The 20,770-nt window shown below is 39.5% G+C and overlaps 1 protein-coding gene across 1 annotated transcript; it reads left to right on the top strand.

Moving 5' to 3' along the window:
- Positions 1 to 11,614: 11,614 nt before the first annotated feature.
- On the top strand, positions 11,615 to 19,978 carry LOC137285172 (cyclin-dependent kinase 1-like). Its single transcript, XM_067817411.1, has 8 exons — positions 11,615 to 11,792; positions 13,376 to 13,457; positions 13,873 to 14,029; positions 14,817 to 14,940; positions 17,006 to 17,176; positions 17,453 to 17,616; positions 18,638 to 18,779; positions 18,989 to 19,978. The coding sequence occupies exons 2-8, from the start codon at positions 13,421 to 13,423 to the stop codon at positions 19,103 to 19,105; spliced, it is 912 nt and encodes a 303-aa protein (XP_067673512.1). The 5' UTR covers positions 11,615 to 11,792; positions 13,376 to 13,420; the 3' UTR covers positions 19,106 to 19,978.
- The last annotated feature ends 792 nt before the right edge of the window (positions 19,979 to 20,770 follow it).

Genomic DNA, 20,770 nt, shown 5'->3' with positions numbered 1-20,770 from the left:
TCGCGTGGCTTTATTGAAATGCATGAATGCCACTTCTAGAAAGCTCTTAGTTGTTCAAAGAGACTTTTTTAATAACTAAAATTCATTCATAAAAGGGCCGCACGCACGTATATAGCTATAGCTATATCTGTAAACAAACATTTATACGATCTGCTGTAATAAAAACATATAACTGAAATACTTAAAAGTTACAGTTAATTTACAGAATATCTCATGCATTTATATTGTTTCTATATATGAAGGCATGTTAAATAAACATCGCTAAATCTTGCATGATTTTACTTTTTGTATTCGATATCAGTGGGTAGAATTCAGTTAAATTTGGGTATGTATAATAATATGACTGCAGGTATTGTTCTCTAAGTTGTGAGAAAGCTGGGCACAAAAGCAGAAAGTGATACTCTTCTTCCACTTTATTCAACCTTACAAACGTTACAAATTGTTTCGTCACGGCTATTGTTTAGATAACGTCCAGTTTCAACGAGAAGTTCAGTGGCAGTATCACGTGTCATATCACCGTTAGGGTCAGATTCACATCGGCCATTCATCATACGAACATTAAATGAACAACAGAGGTCTATTAAATCTGTTCCATAAGAATCAACACTATCTTTGCTTTTCCTAGGTGTTTGAAAACTGTCAGAGATGTATTCCATATCTTCGAGAATCGGGATGTATTTATCATCATCTCGCAGAATATATAGTCTCTCAGGTTCACAGTCCTCGCATTCAGATCACCCATGATGATATACTGTGTATCCGAAATATCAATGTCGGATAAACACAATACACAGTGTTCCAGATAGTCTAATCCTTTCAGCACTCTTGGATCACTCTTTAATGACGAATTTACTGGATGAATGTAAACACAACCAAATAAAATGTTGTGTGATGTTCCACAAAGCTTTTTATCAAATAGTATGAAAATACAGTCAACAAAACGAGTTGACGTCGTATACCGCTGAACGCCATGTCTGAACGAGTTATTATCTAGTATGATGATGTCGTATACCGCTGAATGCCATGTCTGAACGAGTTGTTATCTAATATGATGATGTCGTATACAGCTGAATGCCATGTCTGAACGAGTTGTTATCTAGTATGATGATGTCGTATACAGCTGAGTGAGGTGTGAACGAGTTGTTATCTAGTATGGTAATGTCGTATACAGCTGAATGCCATGTCTGAACGAGTTGTTATCTAGTATGATGATGTCGTATACCGCTGAATGCCATGTCTGAATGAGCTGTTATCTAATATGATGATGTCGTATACCGCTGAATGCCATGTCTGAATGAGCTGTTATCTAGTATGATGATGTCGTATACCACTGAATGCCATGGCTGAACGAGTTATTATCTAGTATCATGATGTCGTATACCGCTGAATGCCATGTCTGAACGAGTTGTTATCTAGTATGATGATGTCGTATACCGCTGAATGCCATGTCTGAACGAGGTATTATCTAGTATGATGATGTCGTATACCGCTGAATGCCATGTCTGAACGAGGTATTATCTAGTATGATGATGTCGTATACCGCTGAATGCCATGTCTGAACGAGTTATTATCTAGTATGATGATGTCGTATACAGCTGAATGCCATGTCTGAATGAGCTGTTATCTAGTATGATGATGTCGTATACCACTGAATGCCATGTCTGAACGAGTTATTATCTAGTATGATGATGTCGTATACAGCTGAATGCCATGTCTGAACGAGTTGTTATCTAGTATGATGATGTCGTATACCGCTGAATGCCATGTCTGAACGAGGTATTATCTAGTATGATGATGTCGTATACCGCTGAATGCTATGTCTGAACGAGTTATTATCTAGTATGATGATGTCGTATACAGCTGAATGCCATGTCTGAATGAGCTGTTATCTAGTATGATGATGTCGTATACAGCTGAGTGACGTGTGAACGAGTTGTTATCTAGCACGATGATGTCGTATACCGCTGAATGCCATGTCTGAATGAGCTGTTATCTAGTATGGTAATGTCGTATACAGCTGAATGCCATGTCTGAACGAGTTGTTATCTAGTATGATGATGTCGTATACCGCTGAATGCCATGTCTGAATGAGCTGTTATCTAATATGATGATGTCGTATACCGCTGAATGCCATGTCTGAATGAGCTGTTATCTAGTATGATGATGTCGTATACCACTGAATGCCATGTCTGAACGAGTTATTATCTAGTATGATGATGTCGTATACAGCTGAATGCCATGTCTGAACGAGTTGTTATCTAGTATGATGATGTCGTATACAGCTGAATGCCATGTCTGAACGAGGTATTATCTAGTATGATGATGTCGTATACCGCTGAATGCCATGTCTGAACGAGTTATTATCTAGTATGATGATGTCGTATACCGCTGAATGCCATGTCTGAATGAGCTGTTATCTAGTATGATGATGTCGTATACCACTGAATGCCATGTCTGAACGAGTTATTATCTAGTATGATGATGTCGTATACAGCTGAATGCCATGTCTGAACGAGTTGTTGTCTAGTATGATGATGTCGTATACCGCTGAATGCCATGTCTGAACGAGGTATTATCTAGTATGATGATGTCGTATACCGCTGAATGCTATGTCTGAACGAGTTATTATCTAGTATGATGATGTCGTATACAGCTGAATGCCATGTCTGAATGAGCTGTTATCTAGTATGATGATGTCGTATACAGCTGAGTGACGTGTGAACGAGTTGTTATCTAGCACGATGATGTCGTATACCGCTGAATGCCATGTCTGAATGAGCTGTTATCTAGTATGATGATGTCGTATACAGCTGAGTGACGTGTGAACGAGTTATTATCTAGTATGATGATGTCGTATACCGCTGAATGCCATGTCTGAACGAGTTATTATCTAGTATGATGATGTCGTATACCGCTGAATGCCATGTCTGAATGAGCTGTTATCTAGTATGATGATGTCGTATACCGCTGAATGCCATGTCTGAACGAGTTGTTATCTAGTATGATGATGTCGTATACCGCTGAATGCTATGTCTGAACGAGTTGTTATCTAGTATGATGATGTCGTATACCGCTGAATGCCATGTCTGAACGAGGTATTATCTAGTATGATGATGTCGTATACCGCTGAATGCCATGTCTGAACGAGTTGTTATCTAGTATGATGATGTCGTATACAGCTGAATGCCACGTCTGAATGAGCTGTTATCTAGTATGATGTCGTATACCGCTGAATGCCATGTCTGAACGAGTTGTTATCTAGTATGATGATGTCGTATACCGCTGAATGCCATGTCTGAACGAGTTGTTATCTAGTATGATGATGTCGTATACCGCTGAATGCCATGTCTGAACGAGGTATTATCTAGTATGATGATGTCGTATACCGCTGAATGCCATGTCTGAACGAGGTATTATCTAGTATGATGATGTCGTATACCGCTGAATGCCATGTCTGAATGAGCTGTTATCTAGTATGATGATGTCGTATACCGCTGAATGCCATGTCTGAATGAGCTGTTATCTAGTATGATGATGTCGTATACCGCTGAATGCCATGTCTGAATGAGCTGTTATCTAGTATGATGATGTCGTATACCGCTGAATGCTATGTCTGAACGAGTTGTTATCTAGTATGATGATGTCGTATACCGCTGAATGCCATGTCTGAACGAGGTATTATCTAGTATGATGATGTCGTATACCGCTGAATGCCATGTCTGAACGAGTTATTATCTAGTATGATGATGTCGTATACAGCTGAATGCCACGTCTGAATGAGCTGTTATCTAGTATGATGTCATATACCGCTGAATGCCATGTCTGAACGAGTTGTTATCTAGTATGATGATGTCGTATACCGCTGAATGCCGTGTCTGAACGAGTTGTTATCTAGCACGATGATGTCGTATACCGCTGAATGCCATGTCTGAATGAGCTGTTATCTAGTATGATGATGTCGTATACAGCTGAGTGACGTGTGAACGAGTTATTATCTAGTATGATGATGTCGTATACCGCTGAATGCCATGTCTGAACGAGTTGTTATCTAGTATGATGTCGTATACCGCTGAATGCCATGTCTGAATGAGCTGTTATCTAGTATGATGATGTCGTATACCGCTGAATGCCATGTCTGAATGAGCTGTTATGTAGTATGATGATGTCGTATACCGCTGAATGCTATGTCTGAACGAGTTGTTATCTAGTATGATGATGTCGTATACCGCTGAATGCCATGTCTGAACGAGGTATTATCTAGTATGATGATGTCGTATACCGCTGAATGCCATGTCTGAACGAGTTATTATCTAGTATGATGATGTCGTATACAGCTGAATGCCACGTCTGAATGAGCTGTTATCTAGTATGATGTCGTATACCGCTGAATGCCATGTCTGAACGAGTTGTTATCTAGTATGATGATGTCGTATACCGCTGAATGCCATGTCTGAACGAGTTGTTATCTAGTATGATGATGTCGTATACCGCTGAATGCCATGTCTGAACGAGGTATTATCTAGTATGATGATGTCGTATACCGCTGAATGCCATGTCTGAATGAGCTGTTATCTAGTATGATGATGTCGTATACCGCTGAATGCCATGTCTGAATGAGCTGTTATCTAGTATGATGATGTCGTATACCGCTGAATGCCATGTCTGAATGAGCTGTTATCTAGTATGATGATGTCGTATACCGCTGAATGCCATGTCTGAACGAGTTGTTATCTAGTATGATGATGTCGTATACCGCTGAATGCCATGTCTGAACGAGTTATTATCTAGTATGATGATGTCGTATACCGCTGAATGCCATGTCTGAATGAGCTGTTATCTAGTATGATGATGTCGTATACCGCTGAATGCCATGTCTGAACGAGTTGTTATCTAGTATGGTAATGTCGTATACCGCTGAATGCCATGTCTGAATGAGCTGTTTTCTAGTATGATGATGTCGTATACAGCTGAATGCCATGTCTGAACGAGTTGTTATCTAGTATGGTAATGTCGTATACCGCTGAATGCCATGTCTGAATGAGCTGTTATCTAGTATGATGATGTCGTATACAGCTGAATGCCATGTCTGAATGAGCTGTTATCTAGTATGATGATGTCGTATACAGCTGAATGCCATGTCTGAATGAGCTGTTATCTAGTATGATGATGTCGTATACAGCTGAATGCCATGTCTGAATGAGCTGTTATCTAGTATGATGATGTCGTATACCGCTGAATGCCATGTCTGAATGAGCTGTTATCTAGTATGATGATGTCGTATACAGCTGAATGCCATGTCTGAACGAGTTGTTATCTATCTAGTATGATGAATGCCGTTCGTCGATGTTATTGTGACAGACTCCATTCTGTTTACACAAAATATAGTTCTGTATCGTGGAATGAAACGTAATTTATCAGCGAGGTATACAAAACACATATTGCAGCTATGTGAGTGGATGCTAGTGTAGATTCGATGGGAGTTTGTAATCCACGTGGTTCTGGGAAGAACGCTCAGGTACCAATCAGACGAGGTTACAAAACGTATGTTGCGTAGAACTTTGAACAACTTTTGCAGTACAAATAACAACTGGTGTTTTGGGGAACTGGCGTTCAGGTATCATTTTAAGCAGTGGTGTTTTCTTCCATAACTACACAAGAGACTACCCACTGAAAGATTACTTCCTGTTACGCAACACGTGAATGTAGTGCAAAAAGTGAGTCCTGAAAGAGGTCACTTCAGCATTACGCATTGCGACACAAAAGCTCCATGCATTTGTATCGTGTATGTAGACAGGCCTAATGCTTTATGAGTCAACTAATACATATGCACACGTGTAACTATAAATACATATGACTGTAACTATCTCAGTGACGTGTGTGCTATTTGTAGGTCCACACGTTCTGACCTAGCTCAAAGGACATTCATATTAAACTGGCTGTCACAGTTTTACCGGGTGTTCCTGAAGACATGGCAATGGTGGGAGGAGAATCTTGGCATGGCTTCGGGCATTTGCACGAATTTTGTCCCCTCACATTGGCGCAATTTTGCGTGCCAGCGAGTAAACTCGGCAGTAGTAAAGTGTGAAGTGTGCTCAAACTGTGCGAGGCTGGGGACCAGAGCGCAAAAAAAACATTTTGAAATGTTCAAAATTTCTGGTACCCATAATCTTCGTGCTGCTTGCGTGAACTAGTCGTGAACACTGCGGGCGGTGCGTATCAAAGAGTGTCAATTTCCAGCTCTGCGCGCATTGACACGCAGTGTCACGCATTGGTTTGATGACGAACTGTGTGCGACATGGTCTCGGCAGACTGCTGTCTAATTTGTCGTGAAGTGGGCAGGTGGGACTTGTGTATTGTCCCGACTTGTTCACGTGGTCATGGCACAACGAGTTCCCGCATAGTTTGCGCATGTCACAAAACTGATGCGCTTTGGGTGAGGCCACTTCGTGCCTGCTGTTGGCACACATAATTAGTGATGACCGCACATGCCCATCGCCAGCCCCCACATACCTCAACTAACCGCTAACAATTTAACAAGATTCCTACCGAAAAGAAGACAACCAGAAGACGAGTAAGACCAGCTGTGGATAGAAGAGACCGGAAAAGAACCAGAGACGCGCGACAGGGATAGACACAGAAGTAAATATTCTTTTGTTGTTGTTGGTGGTGTATTTTATGTTTTAGTTTTTGTTCTTGTTTGTTTTCTTGCTTTTTCTTTAATACCCTTCTGCACATAACGAATAGTAATGACAGTAATTAACAGATATTACAACCTAACACATCATGTTCCAGTTCTATGGTCACAACGGGCAAAGAAACAGCGCCAACAGGATACAAGCAAAGCATACATACATGCATTCATGCACAGTACAGTTCCTCCATCTGAAGCACCAGCTTCTGCCCCCAAATCAACATACACGACCCTGTATCCAGTATCTAGTCGGGCCATGAGTACAGTGTGGTGAGTTAGTGAGTGAGTTTAGTTTTACAACGCACTCAACACTTTTCAAGCTATATTATGGCGGTCTGTAAATAATCGAGTCTGGACAGACAATCCAGTGATCAACAGCATTAGCATCGATCTGCGCAATCGGTAACCGATGACGTGTCAAGCAAGTCAGCGAGCCTATAACCGCCCGATCCTCTTCGTCGCCTCTTGCGGCAAGCATAGTACAATATCGTATTATCGTGCCATTACTTGACAATACGCATAATTTTCTGTCACTCACTGCGTGCCAACTGCGTAACCTATGCGTAAACAGGACGCGAACAGAGCGCAAACTAGGCTTCACGTTTTAATGCATACATCTAACTTGCAGCATTGCCACGGCGTACTATGCGGCAGTGCGGAAGCAAAATCCGTGCAATAGTCTGGGTTTCATTAGAGGGAGACCCAAACTGGATCCAATTTATTCATTCAATTAGACACACTTCTTTTCTCAACCAGTATAAGCATATAGCATATATTACTGAAACCTTTATCTAGTGTTTCAAAACATCATTGTCAACATGTCCTTGTGTGGTTTGGCAAATATTCAAATTTACAAAGTTGGACAAAATATTTACACAATTCCCACTGTTGCGTAGAGACGAAAACAAATAGCAAGGGTGGAGGTTGTTGGGTGGGGATAATGCAACTAACAGAAGATGATTTTGTCCTCATAAATTCAATCAAGGGAAAGGCAACACTGGGTCGTCTGCAGCCATATTACTGTGGAGTTCAGGGTTAAATCTGGGCTCTTTTGCACAAAGCGATCTTAGCGCTACAATGATTGTAACTCTCATTGCCCAACATTGGCTTTTATGAGATAATCGTAGAGCCAAGATCGCTTTGTGCAAGAGTGCCCCAACTCAATAGAATGCGGTTGTAGACGACCCAGCGTTGTCTTCGGTGACCCTTGCTTGTCTGTCGGGACTGGGTAGCCAGCCCAACTTACTTGGTTCATAGGGCTGAGACGGGTACTCGTGTACTAGAAACCGGGAGGTACAGAAACGGTAATGTAATATTTCATGTTCACAATCTAAAGACGGGAATAGTGGAGGAGACTTTCATCCGAAAGCCTTGCGAGACTTTGTATTTGTGTATGTGTGGAACGCACAATCCCCCAAATTAACAATACTGACATTGCAGACATGTTGATTGACGAGGATATTGATGTGTTATTTCTCACAGAACCTTGGCCGAGAGATATGGGTGATGAAACGTCAATGTCCGAGATGACCCCTGCAGGCTTTCGTGTCACCCATATCCCAAGAGTAGGCAGAGGTGGTGGAGCTGCCATGTTATACAGGGATTATCTCACAGTACAAACATTAAAATAAAACCTACATATGCTTCCTTTGAGCACACTGACGTAAGGTTAACATCCATCAACCGACCACCTCGTTCAAGCTTCGAATTTCTCTGAGAACTTGTCACGATTGTTCCCTGTACATTCGCAAAAGAACACCATTTTTGTTGGAGGTTTTAATGTACATTTTGATGAACCAGACAAAGTTTGGAGAATAATCAAGCTTATGGGCTCATAATCCTTGAAACAGTGTGTTTAAGTTGCAGCACATAGATCAGGACATGTCTTGGACTGGGTGGTTACCCGATAGGACGGTGAGGGTCTTGTACAAAGTATAACGGGGGTGGACAGACTTTTGTCTGACCAATCAATGGTAGTGCATGTACTTAACTTTCAGAGCCAACAACACGATACGAAAGCCAGAGCATGTCGTAATCTGAAAAGGATTGATGAAGTCAAGTTCAGTGAGGAGATTGCTGCTTCAGATCTTCTTCAGCCTGTCTGATATTGATGACTGGACACTATGTGGAGAAGTGCCGTATACTCATTTAAGAAACAATTTAAGTGTGCATACTAGACATCAGGTTTTTCACGTCAACGACTGAAATTCCTGAACTTTCTCGCGGGAGGGAAAAATTAGGTAATCCTACCGTCATCAGCTACAGCTTCTGAACTAGCTAAACAATTCAATACTTTCTTTGATTCAAAAGTCAAGGACATCCGGAGTACTCTTTTCCAAGGCTTCAGGGGGAAATGTCATTTAAATGAACTAGTTGACTTCCAACCCTTTACAGTATCTGATGTTCGTCCCCTGACCAAGGCCGCCAACGTTACTACATGTCACAGTGATCCAGTCCCAAGTTAACATGTGGTGGAGCATTTCGACATATTCCTACCGACCACCACAGATATCATCAATAAAAGCTTGTCTGGAGTATTTCCACAATTGTTGAAAGATGCTATTGTTAAGCCTTTCGTCTAGAATGAGAAAATGGATTCTGATGTAATGAACAGCTACAGGTCTGTTTCTAACCTTTCCTTCCTGTCCAAGCTGATTGAGAGAACAGCCACAAAACAACTGATGAGACATCTGTCAATAAACATATCGGACTCTTTTCAGTCTGCCTACCGACAGCATCATTCCGGAGAAACCTTACTGCTGAGAGTGATCAATGATCTTAGATGTATTGTTGATGCTGGAACTATAGCTACCTCGATACTTTAGACTCCAGTGCAACATCCGATACAGTTGATCATCGAGATACCGCTACACACGCTGCAATGTCATGTTGAAATAGGCGGCACTGCCCTGTCATGGTTTTCCTCATACCTGACAGACAGAACCTCGGCAGTGTTAGTCGCTGATAAACTCTCCAAGAAATACACTCTGTCTTGTGGTGTCCCTCAAGGCTCTGTTATAGAACATATCCTCTTCCTCCTGCATATGAATCAACTTTCTGGCACCCTCAAGTCCTTGAACACCTGCCACTACCCCGGTGCTGATGACTCTCAACTTGTCAGTACCTTTACTACAGATACAAACAAGTAAATGTAATGCCGAAGCCCTTTGTCAGTATATTTATTGGGTAAAATATAAGGTTAAAATGACATTTGGTTTGATCTGGGATTTCAAACAGAGTATCTTCTATCGTGATTGCTGACGACTGCAAGTACACTGTGGGGTTCATTAATACATGTATGTTCAAACAGAAATTTGCACAGATATGTACAGATAGTGAAATGATTTCAAAATCTTCCTAGTTTTGATTGAAGTTATCCCATGCGCGAAATGTGGTGTGTGTTTCGCTTCAGATCCTACTTGCAGAAAGTGACCTACACAAGTCTTGAGTCTATGTTAGAGTGTGGGATTAACGATCATTGTGGCACCAAGATTTGCTCGTGCCCCGGGGTGTTTTAGGCACATATCTGATACGTGAGTTAGTATAAATGTCGCATGTTTTATACCTAAATTTACAAAACTGTGAAAATGCAAAAAAAATTAAAACTCGGGTGAAAATGAAGTGTGCCTCCCATTTTTGTCAATAGTGTGCACCCACTCACCACCCTCCCCCTTTCTAAAAAATCTGAATCCGCCCCAGTAATGTTGATTATTCTTCAGTACATATATTCAGTTGTTGACCGCTGGTACCATGTTGTAGTTGTATATATTTTTATGTTCTTGCATGGATAGTAGGAACACATTTATTCCATTATAATTACACCCTCCTCGCGAAAATGTGATTAACTAATGTATCCAACATTCAACAACGACCCTGGGGGAGTAGACGGTATCATTTCATCACCATTTCTCGTTTAAACATATATTTATTATATTTCCGAAATACAGAGAAATGGGGATCGGTGAACAAGCCAGGGACTAATGCAAACACCTCTCCCGTACAACTTAAAAAAAATTATAATTGCAGTGACATCATAAAATTAACATTTTGAGTGTTGTTAGCAAGTGTAATCAATATTGCAGTAACAGTACATGACTTTATTTTTAATGAGTATATCTACCAAAACTATATCAGTTCATTAAAAGGTGTATGGCAGAAATATGGAATTATTTTCATAACTTTGCATCTTGCGAAATTATGGAGTTATATGCGTCATATCTTAGTATTTACAAATGCAGAAATTTCACCTGATAATGTATAAACTGTGCACTGATTTCATGATTACCATATTCGATTTAAAGTCTGACCTGGTGTGACAGTAATGAAGAAACATTAAATCAAAACCTTTAACAAAGTAATACAATGTAATTTTGTCTGATCAAATCATAATCGGAAGAGACACAAAAATAACGTAGATTGTAATGCACTGTACTTGTACAGTTTAATCTTACCTTTTTATAAGATTTCATTGCTTCTCTCGCAATGTTCTCTTTCGTCACAAAGGTTTCAACTACATGATTTTTGCGTAATTGAATAATTGATATGGCGCAGAGATTCGTAAGAACTGTATGTACAGCTTCGTCCGACTCTGTTTTTCTGCTGCTGTTGTCATAGATCTATACAGTTTCAAGAGATATTATCCTGATTTATACGTACAACCATTTTTGACTAAGTATTGATATATATAACTTTTCAACTTGATATTGCTACTCCATCAAAACGTTAACTACGTCAGTAAGAGCTCGTGAATACTCTTATCAACGATTTCAAAACTCATTCTCTATGTGTTTGAACTGTGTCATACACAGAGTATTCGCGAAATATCAAAGGGTAGTTTTGAAATCTGTTCCACTGACACGATATCTCGTGGCTTCTTTCAGAGACCATGTTGACAGGCCCCACGTGGTGCAGGCAGCGCCATCTGTTGATTGTTTACTGTTGGCAAGATCCAAATGGAAGGCGTATTTTGATTGGTGATCATTTGAATGGGAAAAATGAAACGGCGATTATTATTGGTCGATTCGAACCTACCGCTCGTGAATTTGTGAAACATTGCGAGGAACGTGGAAAAGACTTTAGCTACAGAAGAAGACCCTTTAAGGTAATATTTGTCGTGCATATATTCCACTTTACTTATCAAAACCGACACCTAAGCACAATTTGTTATTGGAATTCAGTTAACCATTAATCACTTGGTGTTAATGAGCAAATGTTGAGTTAAGATGAATACCGTGACCGACTATTTTCAAAACTGTAGGCAAACAACGGCGGTAAATACAATTTTGTTTACGAAATATACACGTTCTTATATCAACTTCAGTATATTTGCTTCATTTTGATCCGGCCCCAAATACCAGTAAGCAGTAGTTTGTTTCTGTTTGCAGCGATTATGTCGATGGCTTTTGGAGATAGAAATTTACATGCAGTTCATGTTTGAACATGTTCGAGTGTTACATTTTCAACGATAACCAAGTGTGCAATTTCAGGTGGTTGTGATATCATTTGGTGCATGCGCCGAATAAACTATACACCAAGGTTTATTATATACTATTGTTATTTTTTAAATGTACTGAGTGGCATTTACTCTGATTTAGTATTTTAAAATCCGTGGTAGATTTAGCTGGGAATGCCGTCAAGTGCTTTCAGTGCAGTAAATTCAGTATGTTTTTCCATCTATTTTGTTAAGTCGATCCTCGAGGTGTGTTTATGCTCGTTGCATATGAAAGCACTAGGCAAATTTGACTGTTATTGAGTGTTAACTGAATCGATATCAGCAACACCTTTCAAATCTTGATAAACTCAAGTCATACATACTGAACAACAAAGTGGTTATCCAATGAATGTTTTTGAAATAATTATCTTTTGCTGTTTTCAGCTAATGCCTCCTACAGTCAGGCACTGATAAATTACCCAAAAATATATTACTGTCCCAGAAAATGTTAAAAATAATGCTGATGTTTTCTCCCACATTGTGCTTTCTCACTCCAGACAAAGGTTGATAACTTAATACACAAGACTTGGTGTAAAAGAGCAATTTTTGTAGTTATTCAACTAGTAAGAATACCATCCAAAACTATTTTTCTATGGTTTTTGGATACACGCTGAGATGTGCATAGGAGCAATATGAAGTGTGTAACCAAGGATGTTTTCATCAACTTATACACAGTATCAGTGGATTTTGACCCAAACTTGTGTCTCATGTGATAACTATGAAAAAGATTGTTGTTTATACAACGTAGCTCAGTTTCAAACAATTTCTTCTGATTAATGCAGAAACTATGAAAGTGCAACAGGGTGATATTTTAAAAATTAAATTGACCTATGTTGGTAACTTTTGAAAAGGTGTTGCACTTAAGAACAAAACAGTTGTCCACATTTTTTCTGTACATCCTTGAGTCCCACTCTTCACCTTGCTTTCTTTCAGTTGAAAAAAACGATGTTTGTGTTAATGCAGAAACCTGCGTTTTTCACAAAAGAGACACACAATCAGTCTTGTGTGCTTGTTTTGCATGCACAGATCCTGATGTACTTAAACTCAAGAGGTACCTGAAAACACCAACACTTGAAAAAAAACCAATAAAGTTTTCATTTGGACTACATATTTATTGGATTTTTTTCTACATAAATATGCACAAAACCCACCATGGACACTGGAAGAAGATTTTTTTGGGTTATTTTTTTCAGAAGAATACATTTGAAGTGAGCCTGTGATATCAACACTTGGGAACTATGGAGGACTACAACAAGATAGAGAAGATTGGAGAAGGTAATGTTTCTGTCATTGTACATGCTGAGTGTATGCACATTTGTCATGTTTTATTAATACATTTGCTGTACTGTGTTCATGGTGCAACCTTTTGATCATCTTGACCAGGCTGGACAGGTACATGCTGGAATCGACTTGAGCAGCCTAAAATATACAAGTCAACCAGTATCGCTTTCTTCATATTTTACAGAAGAGTACAAGATATAGAAATATTTGAAATTCACAGAATGAAATATTTCTCAGGATGTTTATGTTTACATGCAGTTTGTGTACACAACAGTCATACATATAAGCTGTATACTCTTTGAACAAATAGATCTTTGTGCATCATTAATGTTTACATGCACATTGTATGCAGATATTCCTGTGAGAAAGATAGATCAGTTAGATCATTTGGTTTTCTTGAATGTTTCAGGTACATATGGTGTAGTGTACAAAGGTCGTCATAAGAAGACCAATCGTCTGGTGGCCCTCAAGAAAATCCGTCTTGAGAGTGAAGAGGAAGGAGTCCCATCCACAGCCATCAGGGAAATCTCCCTGCTGAAGGAACTCACACACCCCAACATTGTCTGGTGAGTCGTAACTTTTTATGTGTCCCATGTAGCAACAATGTTCTGTTGGTAAGTCGGGGCTATGGGGCCATCAGAGGAGGAAAAAAGACACCTCAACATGCTCAATAGAGACAAAATTATGTGAATTATGTTTTTGATTCTAATTAAAATTTCTTGTGTTCTTTGGACTTGTGGCGGTATCTGATTAAAAGATAAACCTTTTATATTAGGTTGGAATTGGTGATGCCTGAATAAAAAAAGTTTGGATGGAGGGGTAAGGGAGGTTAGCTATAAAATTTGAAGGGTCGGTCGGGCAATGAAAAATACAAAACATATAAAAGCTGCCCTTACTGGGAAAAGGTGCAGTGTGATAGTCCTGATGAAGTTGTAGGGGGCTTCCTGTGCATACTGAAGGACTGAGTTAGATTCACCGCAGTGTAAAATAACATTCACATTTTGGTGTAGTTTTGAGAAATATGAGGTATGTTCACTGCATTTGCATATCAGAGTGGTAGTTTTCTCTCAATAAATGCAAAGATATACATGCAGAAGTCAGTTCTTAGAAAAAAAATATTTAGAACAACTATGCAGATTTGCTTATTCAGTTGTGATCAAACAAAAGAAATCAAAAGAAAATCAGTTGCATCTTCAGGACCGGTTCTCCTTGTGACTGTTGGGAAACTACACAGATAGGTCATGCCTAAGTGTTTTGCAAATGATGTGAATCGTGGAATATTGTGTGTTGTATCCCATGCCTTTAGTGTATGCCAACTCTGTTGTAGCAAGTCTTGTCCTGACTTTGTTGTAGCCTTGAAGACGTGTTGATGCAAGAGAACAAGCTTTACTTGGTGTTTGAGTTCCTGTCCATGGACCTGAAGCGCTATATGGACACCATACCTAGTGGTCAATACATGGACAAGATGCTTGTCAAGGTCATTTGCACTTTCAGAGCTGGGTTTTAATTAAGGATTGACTATGTATTTCTTTTGTTGCATTGAAGTATGAAACTAAAAACCAATGTGCAAACTGTATGAATCCGCGTAGCGGATTCTTACAAAAGTTTGCACATTGATTTTTAGTTTCATAATTCAATGCAACGAAAGAAATACACAGTCAATCCTTATAATTAAATTCAGCAACAAATACTATACCCTTTCAACAATATTTTCTTTAAACATAATCACATTCATCGAAACAGATATCTTTGTTACCACCGATTATCATTTTCAGTGTAAGAATTCGGTAACGCGTGACATGACTCACCTGACTCATTTACATGACACACCTACCAAGCCATTAACCAATCAGCATACAGCACCCCCAAACAGCCGTCAGTCAACTAAGCTAACATCGGTCGGCGAATCAGGGTGGAACAACTCAACATGACGCGTCCCGGTATCGGCAAAGTTTCAAGTTCAAACGTTTGAATTACTACCTGCGAACTGAAAGAGACAGTTTGAAAAGTGAGAATTGGAAATGAAGCCCGATGATATGAAGTTAGTGGAACTGAGATTGTAGTATTTGCACAAGTAGAAAGAGGGTGTGATGTGACTGGGATTGTGATGCCATGAACTGATGTTCCAACGTGCGCATGCTCTTGTCGAGGCGCTGCAACGTTATTAACGTTCACGGATAATTTTGAGTTGTTTGTTTATGTTAATCACAATGTATCACTTCAATGTTTATCCAAAGTTCATTAGGGTACCCGAGTGCAAGGGAATTCCCTCGCTGTGTAAAAGTATTCCCCGACATTCCTAAGGTCTGAAAGTAGTCTGGTTCGGTGGGCGTGGCTTATTTTTTTCAGATTCATTGGGAAATGAACTCAAAAGAAATGTTCCCAGTTAACCAATCAGATTGCCAGAATTTTAATGAACACAATAAAAATTTAATTATTGCAGATTGACACAAATGTGCTTTCTTAACTACATTATAAGGATATGTGGTGTTTTTTGTCAAGGCCACAGGTGTTATTGCAGTGTTCATGTTAAAGCAGAAACCTTGCTTTTTACGCGAAAGGAATCAACAAAAACATGCAAGCAGCATTTTCAGATTCTTGTCTACATATTTTTAGGGAGTACCGTAAAACAGCAACACGTATGAAGAAACAATATATTTTGAAGTGATTCAGGTTTGTTACAAACATTTCACGTGCAAAAGGTTTGGACTGCATGTACATAATTTTATTTCTGCACGCACTCATACACAACCTACCGCTAACACTGTTCTTGACTATTGAAATTAACATTTCTGTTGGACGTGTGTGTACGAGTGCTTTGACGTTATGATAGTTCATGGGAAAAGTGATTAATGTAAATCATTTGAGGCAGTATAAATGTTGCATTTCTACTGCTAGTGTATATTTAGATTAATACATCTAAATGAAGCCAACTAGTCAAGTGACATTTCATGACGTTGGTTACAATGTGACGTGATGCAAAAGTGTTAGATTATGAGGGTGAGGCGAGAATGGCGCATTGATGCCAATACATTGTTGCGTAATTAGTGTTTCCTCCAGAGCGTTTTAGAACGCCTGGTACTTGCTAGTTGTGACGGAGCACAATAACAGACAGAAAGTCAGCAACTGTAACAAGCATCTTATGATCAGCCTAAACACTGACAGCCACAATGACACCAACTTTGAAACTGTTGTGAAAAGCTTCCTGAGAAAGCAAAGGAGACTGTAGGTTAATAATACATGAGGCTCAATCTGATCATATTGTTTTGGTTTTTATTGTGGTTTGTGCCCTTTTCAAACTAGGGTGCCCTTTTCTGTAGAAACTTCACCATACCTTTCATATGATCTGAAGGAAACACTAGTAATGCAAAAAGTGTACATTGTCATCTGGTAAAGAACTGTCGGTGCCTTTGATTTTTTACTGAAGCATCTTAGAAAACTTTTCAAGTGGGGAGGTGTTGCACCTGGGGACAAACAGTCGTCCACATATTTTTGATGCTCCCCTGAAGCATACTGTTCACCTTTTCTTCCATTCCCAACAGAGCTACACGTACCAGATCCTGCAGGGCATCTTGTTCTGCCACCAGCGGAGAGTCCTCCACAGGGATCTCAAACCACAGAATCTGCTCATCGACAGCAAAGGAACAATCAAACTAGCTGACTTTGGTCTTGCCCGGGCCTTTGGTATTCCAGTTAGAGTGTACACACATGAGGTCAGTCGCATGAGGGGTGTACCCATAATTAGAGAACGTAATTGACAACGGTCATCCTCAGTGTATTCAGTTGGTGGTAGCATCTAACTTGAATGATTTAGTTTATTTTAGTTGAGCTACTGAAGGAATTCTGAGCACATGTTCCAACTTGCTTCTTCCAATAACTGTTGGAGCTCAGCTTGTAGTCAGTTGGTTCAAACTGGGCATCATGTATAACCATCAACGGCTAATACATTTAAGTGTGTGATTTGTTTTATACTGTATTGTGTTCATTAGGTTGTTACGTTGTGGTACCGTGCACCAGAGATTCTTCTGGGCTCTCCTCGCTACTCAACACCTGTTGATGTCTGGAGTATAGGATGTATATTTGCTGAAATGGTAACCAAAAGACCATTATTCCATGGAGATTCAGAAATTGATCAACTTTTCAGGATATTCAGGTAAATAATACAGATATGTCTCACCAGGTGGCCTTTGTTTCTGAGAACTTCATCAAACTTAACTGTGTTTTTTTAGCTTGTTTAACTGAATAGATTGTTACTTGTGTGTGGTCCATTGTAAATATTACCTCCCAAGAACCTGCCAAATAAGTTATCTCATTCTTGTTACCAGAAATGAAGCTCCAAGTTCTGGAAGTATTTGACAGCTATTTTGAAAACATCTCTCTATGTCCTTACTCAATTATTTTTGTCATGCAGTGTTGTATGTAGTATTTAGACTTCGATTTGACCTTCGCAGTAAACTAGTTCGGGTTGATTTTAGTTGTACACCACCCTTAGCAATATTTCAGCTATAATAGTGGCAACCATTACTGAGATCTGAAACTTACTAATATTATGCCAGTTACTGAGCCCTTTCGTTTCAAAATGGGTGGAAATTTGGCACAACTATAAGCTGCTTTTGTAAATGCACTGTAAATGTCTCAGAAGAAGATACTAAAACAAAAAATCTGAATGTTTGTTCCCACCACTTGTTCAGAGGGTTCAGATCTTATTTTCAGTATCCTGACTACAATAACTATATTAAACAAAGCAACTGATTGTCATTACTCAGGCACACTTGAAGGTCAGGGTTAGAACTGGTCTTCAGTAACCCATGCTTGTTGTTGGAAGTGACTGACAGGATCATGTGGTTAGGCTTGCTAACTTGGTTGATACATCTCTTCATATCCCACTTGCATAGATCAATGTTCATGTTGTTAATCACTGGATTGTCTGGTCCACACTCAGTTATTTACAGATTGTTGCCATATAGCTGCAATATTTCTGACTGTTTCATTAATCACCAAACTGTCATTTTTCTGAGCTTATTTCTTGTCCCTCACAATGTAAAGAGTTACTCTCTAAATGAAATAGAGAAATTTGAAATTATTGTTGTGACAAAATGACTTGAAAGTTTTGAATGTACACTATTTCATCATGATTTATGTATTTGGTTAGCTGGCGTATTGTTGTTTATCAGGACGCTCACCACACCAACAGAGGACACCTGGCCAGGAGTGAGTAACTTGCCAGATTACAAGCCTACATTCCCTGCCTGGAAGTGTAACCAGCTGGCCTGCTCTGTGAAACAGCTGGACAACATGGGACTAGATCTCCTACAGGTAGGTAGCCCTCAACCCACTTTGACATTGAGGGATAAAGGAATGTTGCTGAATCCATGAGGTCAATAAACATGATAGTGTTCTTGAATGCTGTAAGGTATTGTCCGTTTAAAAGTTCACAGAATTCCATAGCATGTCAGTTTTGCGCTTGAGTGTTTGTTGTGTGCATATGATTTAGTGAATATACTCAAAAGCTGTTTTTGTTCCAGAAAACCTTGGTGTATGATCCAGCTACACGTATCTCTGCCAAAGATGCCCTGAACCACCCCTACTTCAAGGACTTGGACAAATCTGTGTTGCCAGCAGCTTGCCAGCACGCCTCATAGTCACTCTAACACAGCTTGAGTGATGGGCGATCAACCAACCAACCAACCGACTGACTGACTGATAGGGGCATGACTGGCACCAGATGATGATGCCGCCATTACTGCGTGCCAGACTACTGTGCAGACATCACCAACAAAAAAGGCAGCAACAGTGGCCTGCTCTTACCAGTGTGAAATCTGTCTTAACATTGTATATAACAGGAGTGCAAACATAGTGTATATGAGGACAGCTGGTATGCAGTATTTTGTTGTGAAAATAATATGCAAAATATGCTGTTACTCTGTAAAAGTGCTATGGGGAACGTAGATGAAGTTGTAGCATCAGCAGTGTCAAGTGTCTAAATGTGAATTGATATTTTGTTGGGACTTTGGTTAGCATGGTTCAGGATTTATGTCTTGACTGGGTAGACCCACTGCAAAATGTGCTCAAATATTCAATTCTGTTGTGATTATGTTGGTAAGGATGTTACTCTGTGTTCCTTGTGAAGGTCTGAAAGGTGTTAGTGTGCTGCAGTATTTTTACACTTTCAGACATATCAGGAAATATGGTACCGTATGTCACAGCTTGCGTGAAGTATGTATTGTCGAGTTCAGCATTTCTCATCAACTCATTCATGAATCAGGTCATGTTTTTATCAAATCTACTTACGACATGTCACTAAGTAAATCATGACATTGTTGACATTTCCACTCTGTGAGCTCCATTTGTATGGAAGTGTGAGTGTCTGAGAGTTTGTCGAGCGTGGAACACCCTGAACCTCAAGTGCAATACCTCGTCTGTTTGTCCCTATCTTCCCTCCTGTCTATCTTCCTTCCTTCCTTTCTTCATGTATAAATGCCATAACACATTCAATAAACAGTGGTTTATATATACCTCCAAGCTTTCGGTTGTTTATCAAAGCTCACTCGACTATGATCTAAACTGATGTTGCTAATTTTAACATCTTTGTGTTTCCTTGAAATAACAGATAAAGGTGATCAAGTTCAGATTCAGGGTAGTCTGGTTTTGAAACTCTTGAAACTCTGAGCATGTTTCATATACTAAGTTTGTGAAGCACATTTACATATGCCTGTATCGCATATTGAATGAATATCAAAGAATCAGTAGGATTGGAAAATGGCTTTGAGAGACCTGCATATCAAGATATCACTTGCTTGTTTTCTGCTGATATGTTTTGAAGTGTCATGCCATGCAGTTATGATAGTGCCACCGCGACATGCCTGGCACCAGTGTTTGTCACCTATTGGACCAGGGTGTTTATATCCATGATTTGTCTTTGCTCAAACAGTATCAGTCTGTGGAGGGAGACTTTGTTGCTCTTAGCTGTTTCCTCTGATTTCTGAACTACATTTGCTTAATGCAGCAATATTTCAGTAGCATTGTTTACATGAGAAGGTGATAACTTTCCAATATAATTATTCGTTTTCATGCTTGGTACTCTACCCTCTCTAGGTGTCATGTACAGTAATTATTCTCCACTATAAAACACATCAGAGTAAAGTCAGATGTATTCTACTCATAAGAATAGAAGGAACATTGGTAATCTTGCGTCAGATGCTCTTGGTTGATATGCTGGAAACTTTTACAGAGAATGGGTGCAAAGTAATGACTTCATTTGATCGACAACTGGTAAGGGTTTAAAGGTCACGTTATGTTATGATGAT

Source organism: Haliotis asinina, chromosome 5 (genome assembly GCF_037392515.1).
Source record: "Haliotis asinina isolate JCU_RB_2024 chromosome 5, JCU_Hal_asi_v2, whole genome shotgun sequence".
In the NCBI taxonomy this organism is placed as follows: Eukaryota; Metazoa; Mollusca; class Gastropoda; order Lepetellida; family Haliotidae; genus Haliotis; species Haliotis asinina.
Note: the sequence above shows the minus strand (reverse complement) of the source record. Positions and strands in the feature narration are given on the sequence as shown.

Bases quoted from the DNA above. Each gene is read 5' to 3' on its own strand.
- LOC137285172 (XM_067817411.1), top strand. From the start codon at position 13,421: ATGGAGGACTACAACAAGATAGAGAAGATTGGAGAAG. The intron at 14,030-14,816 runs GTGAGTCGTAAC...ACTTTGTTGTAG, and splicing joins ACACACCCCAACATTGTCTG to CCTTGAAGACGTGTTGATGC. The intron at 17,177-17,452 runs GTCAGTCGCATG...TGTGTTCATTAG, and splicing joins TTAGAGTGTACACACATGAG to GTTGTTACGTTGTGGTACCG.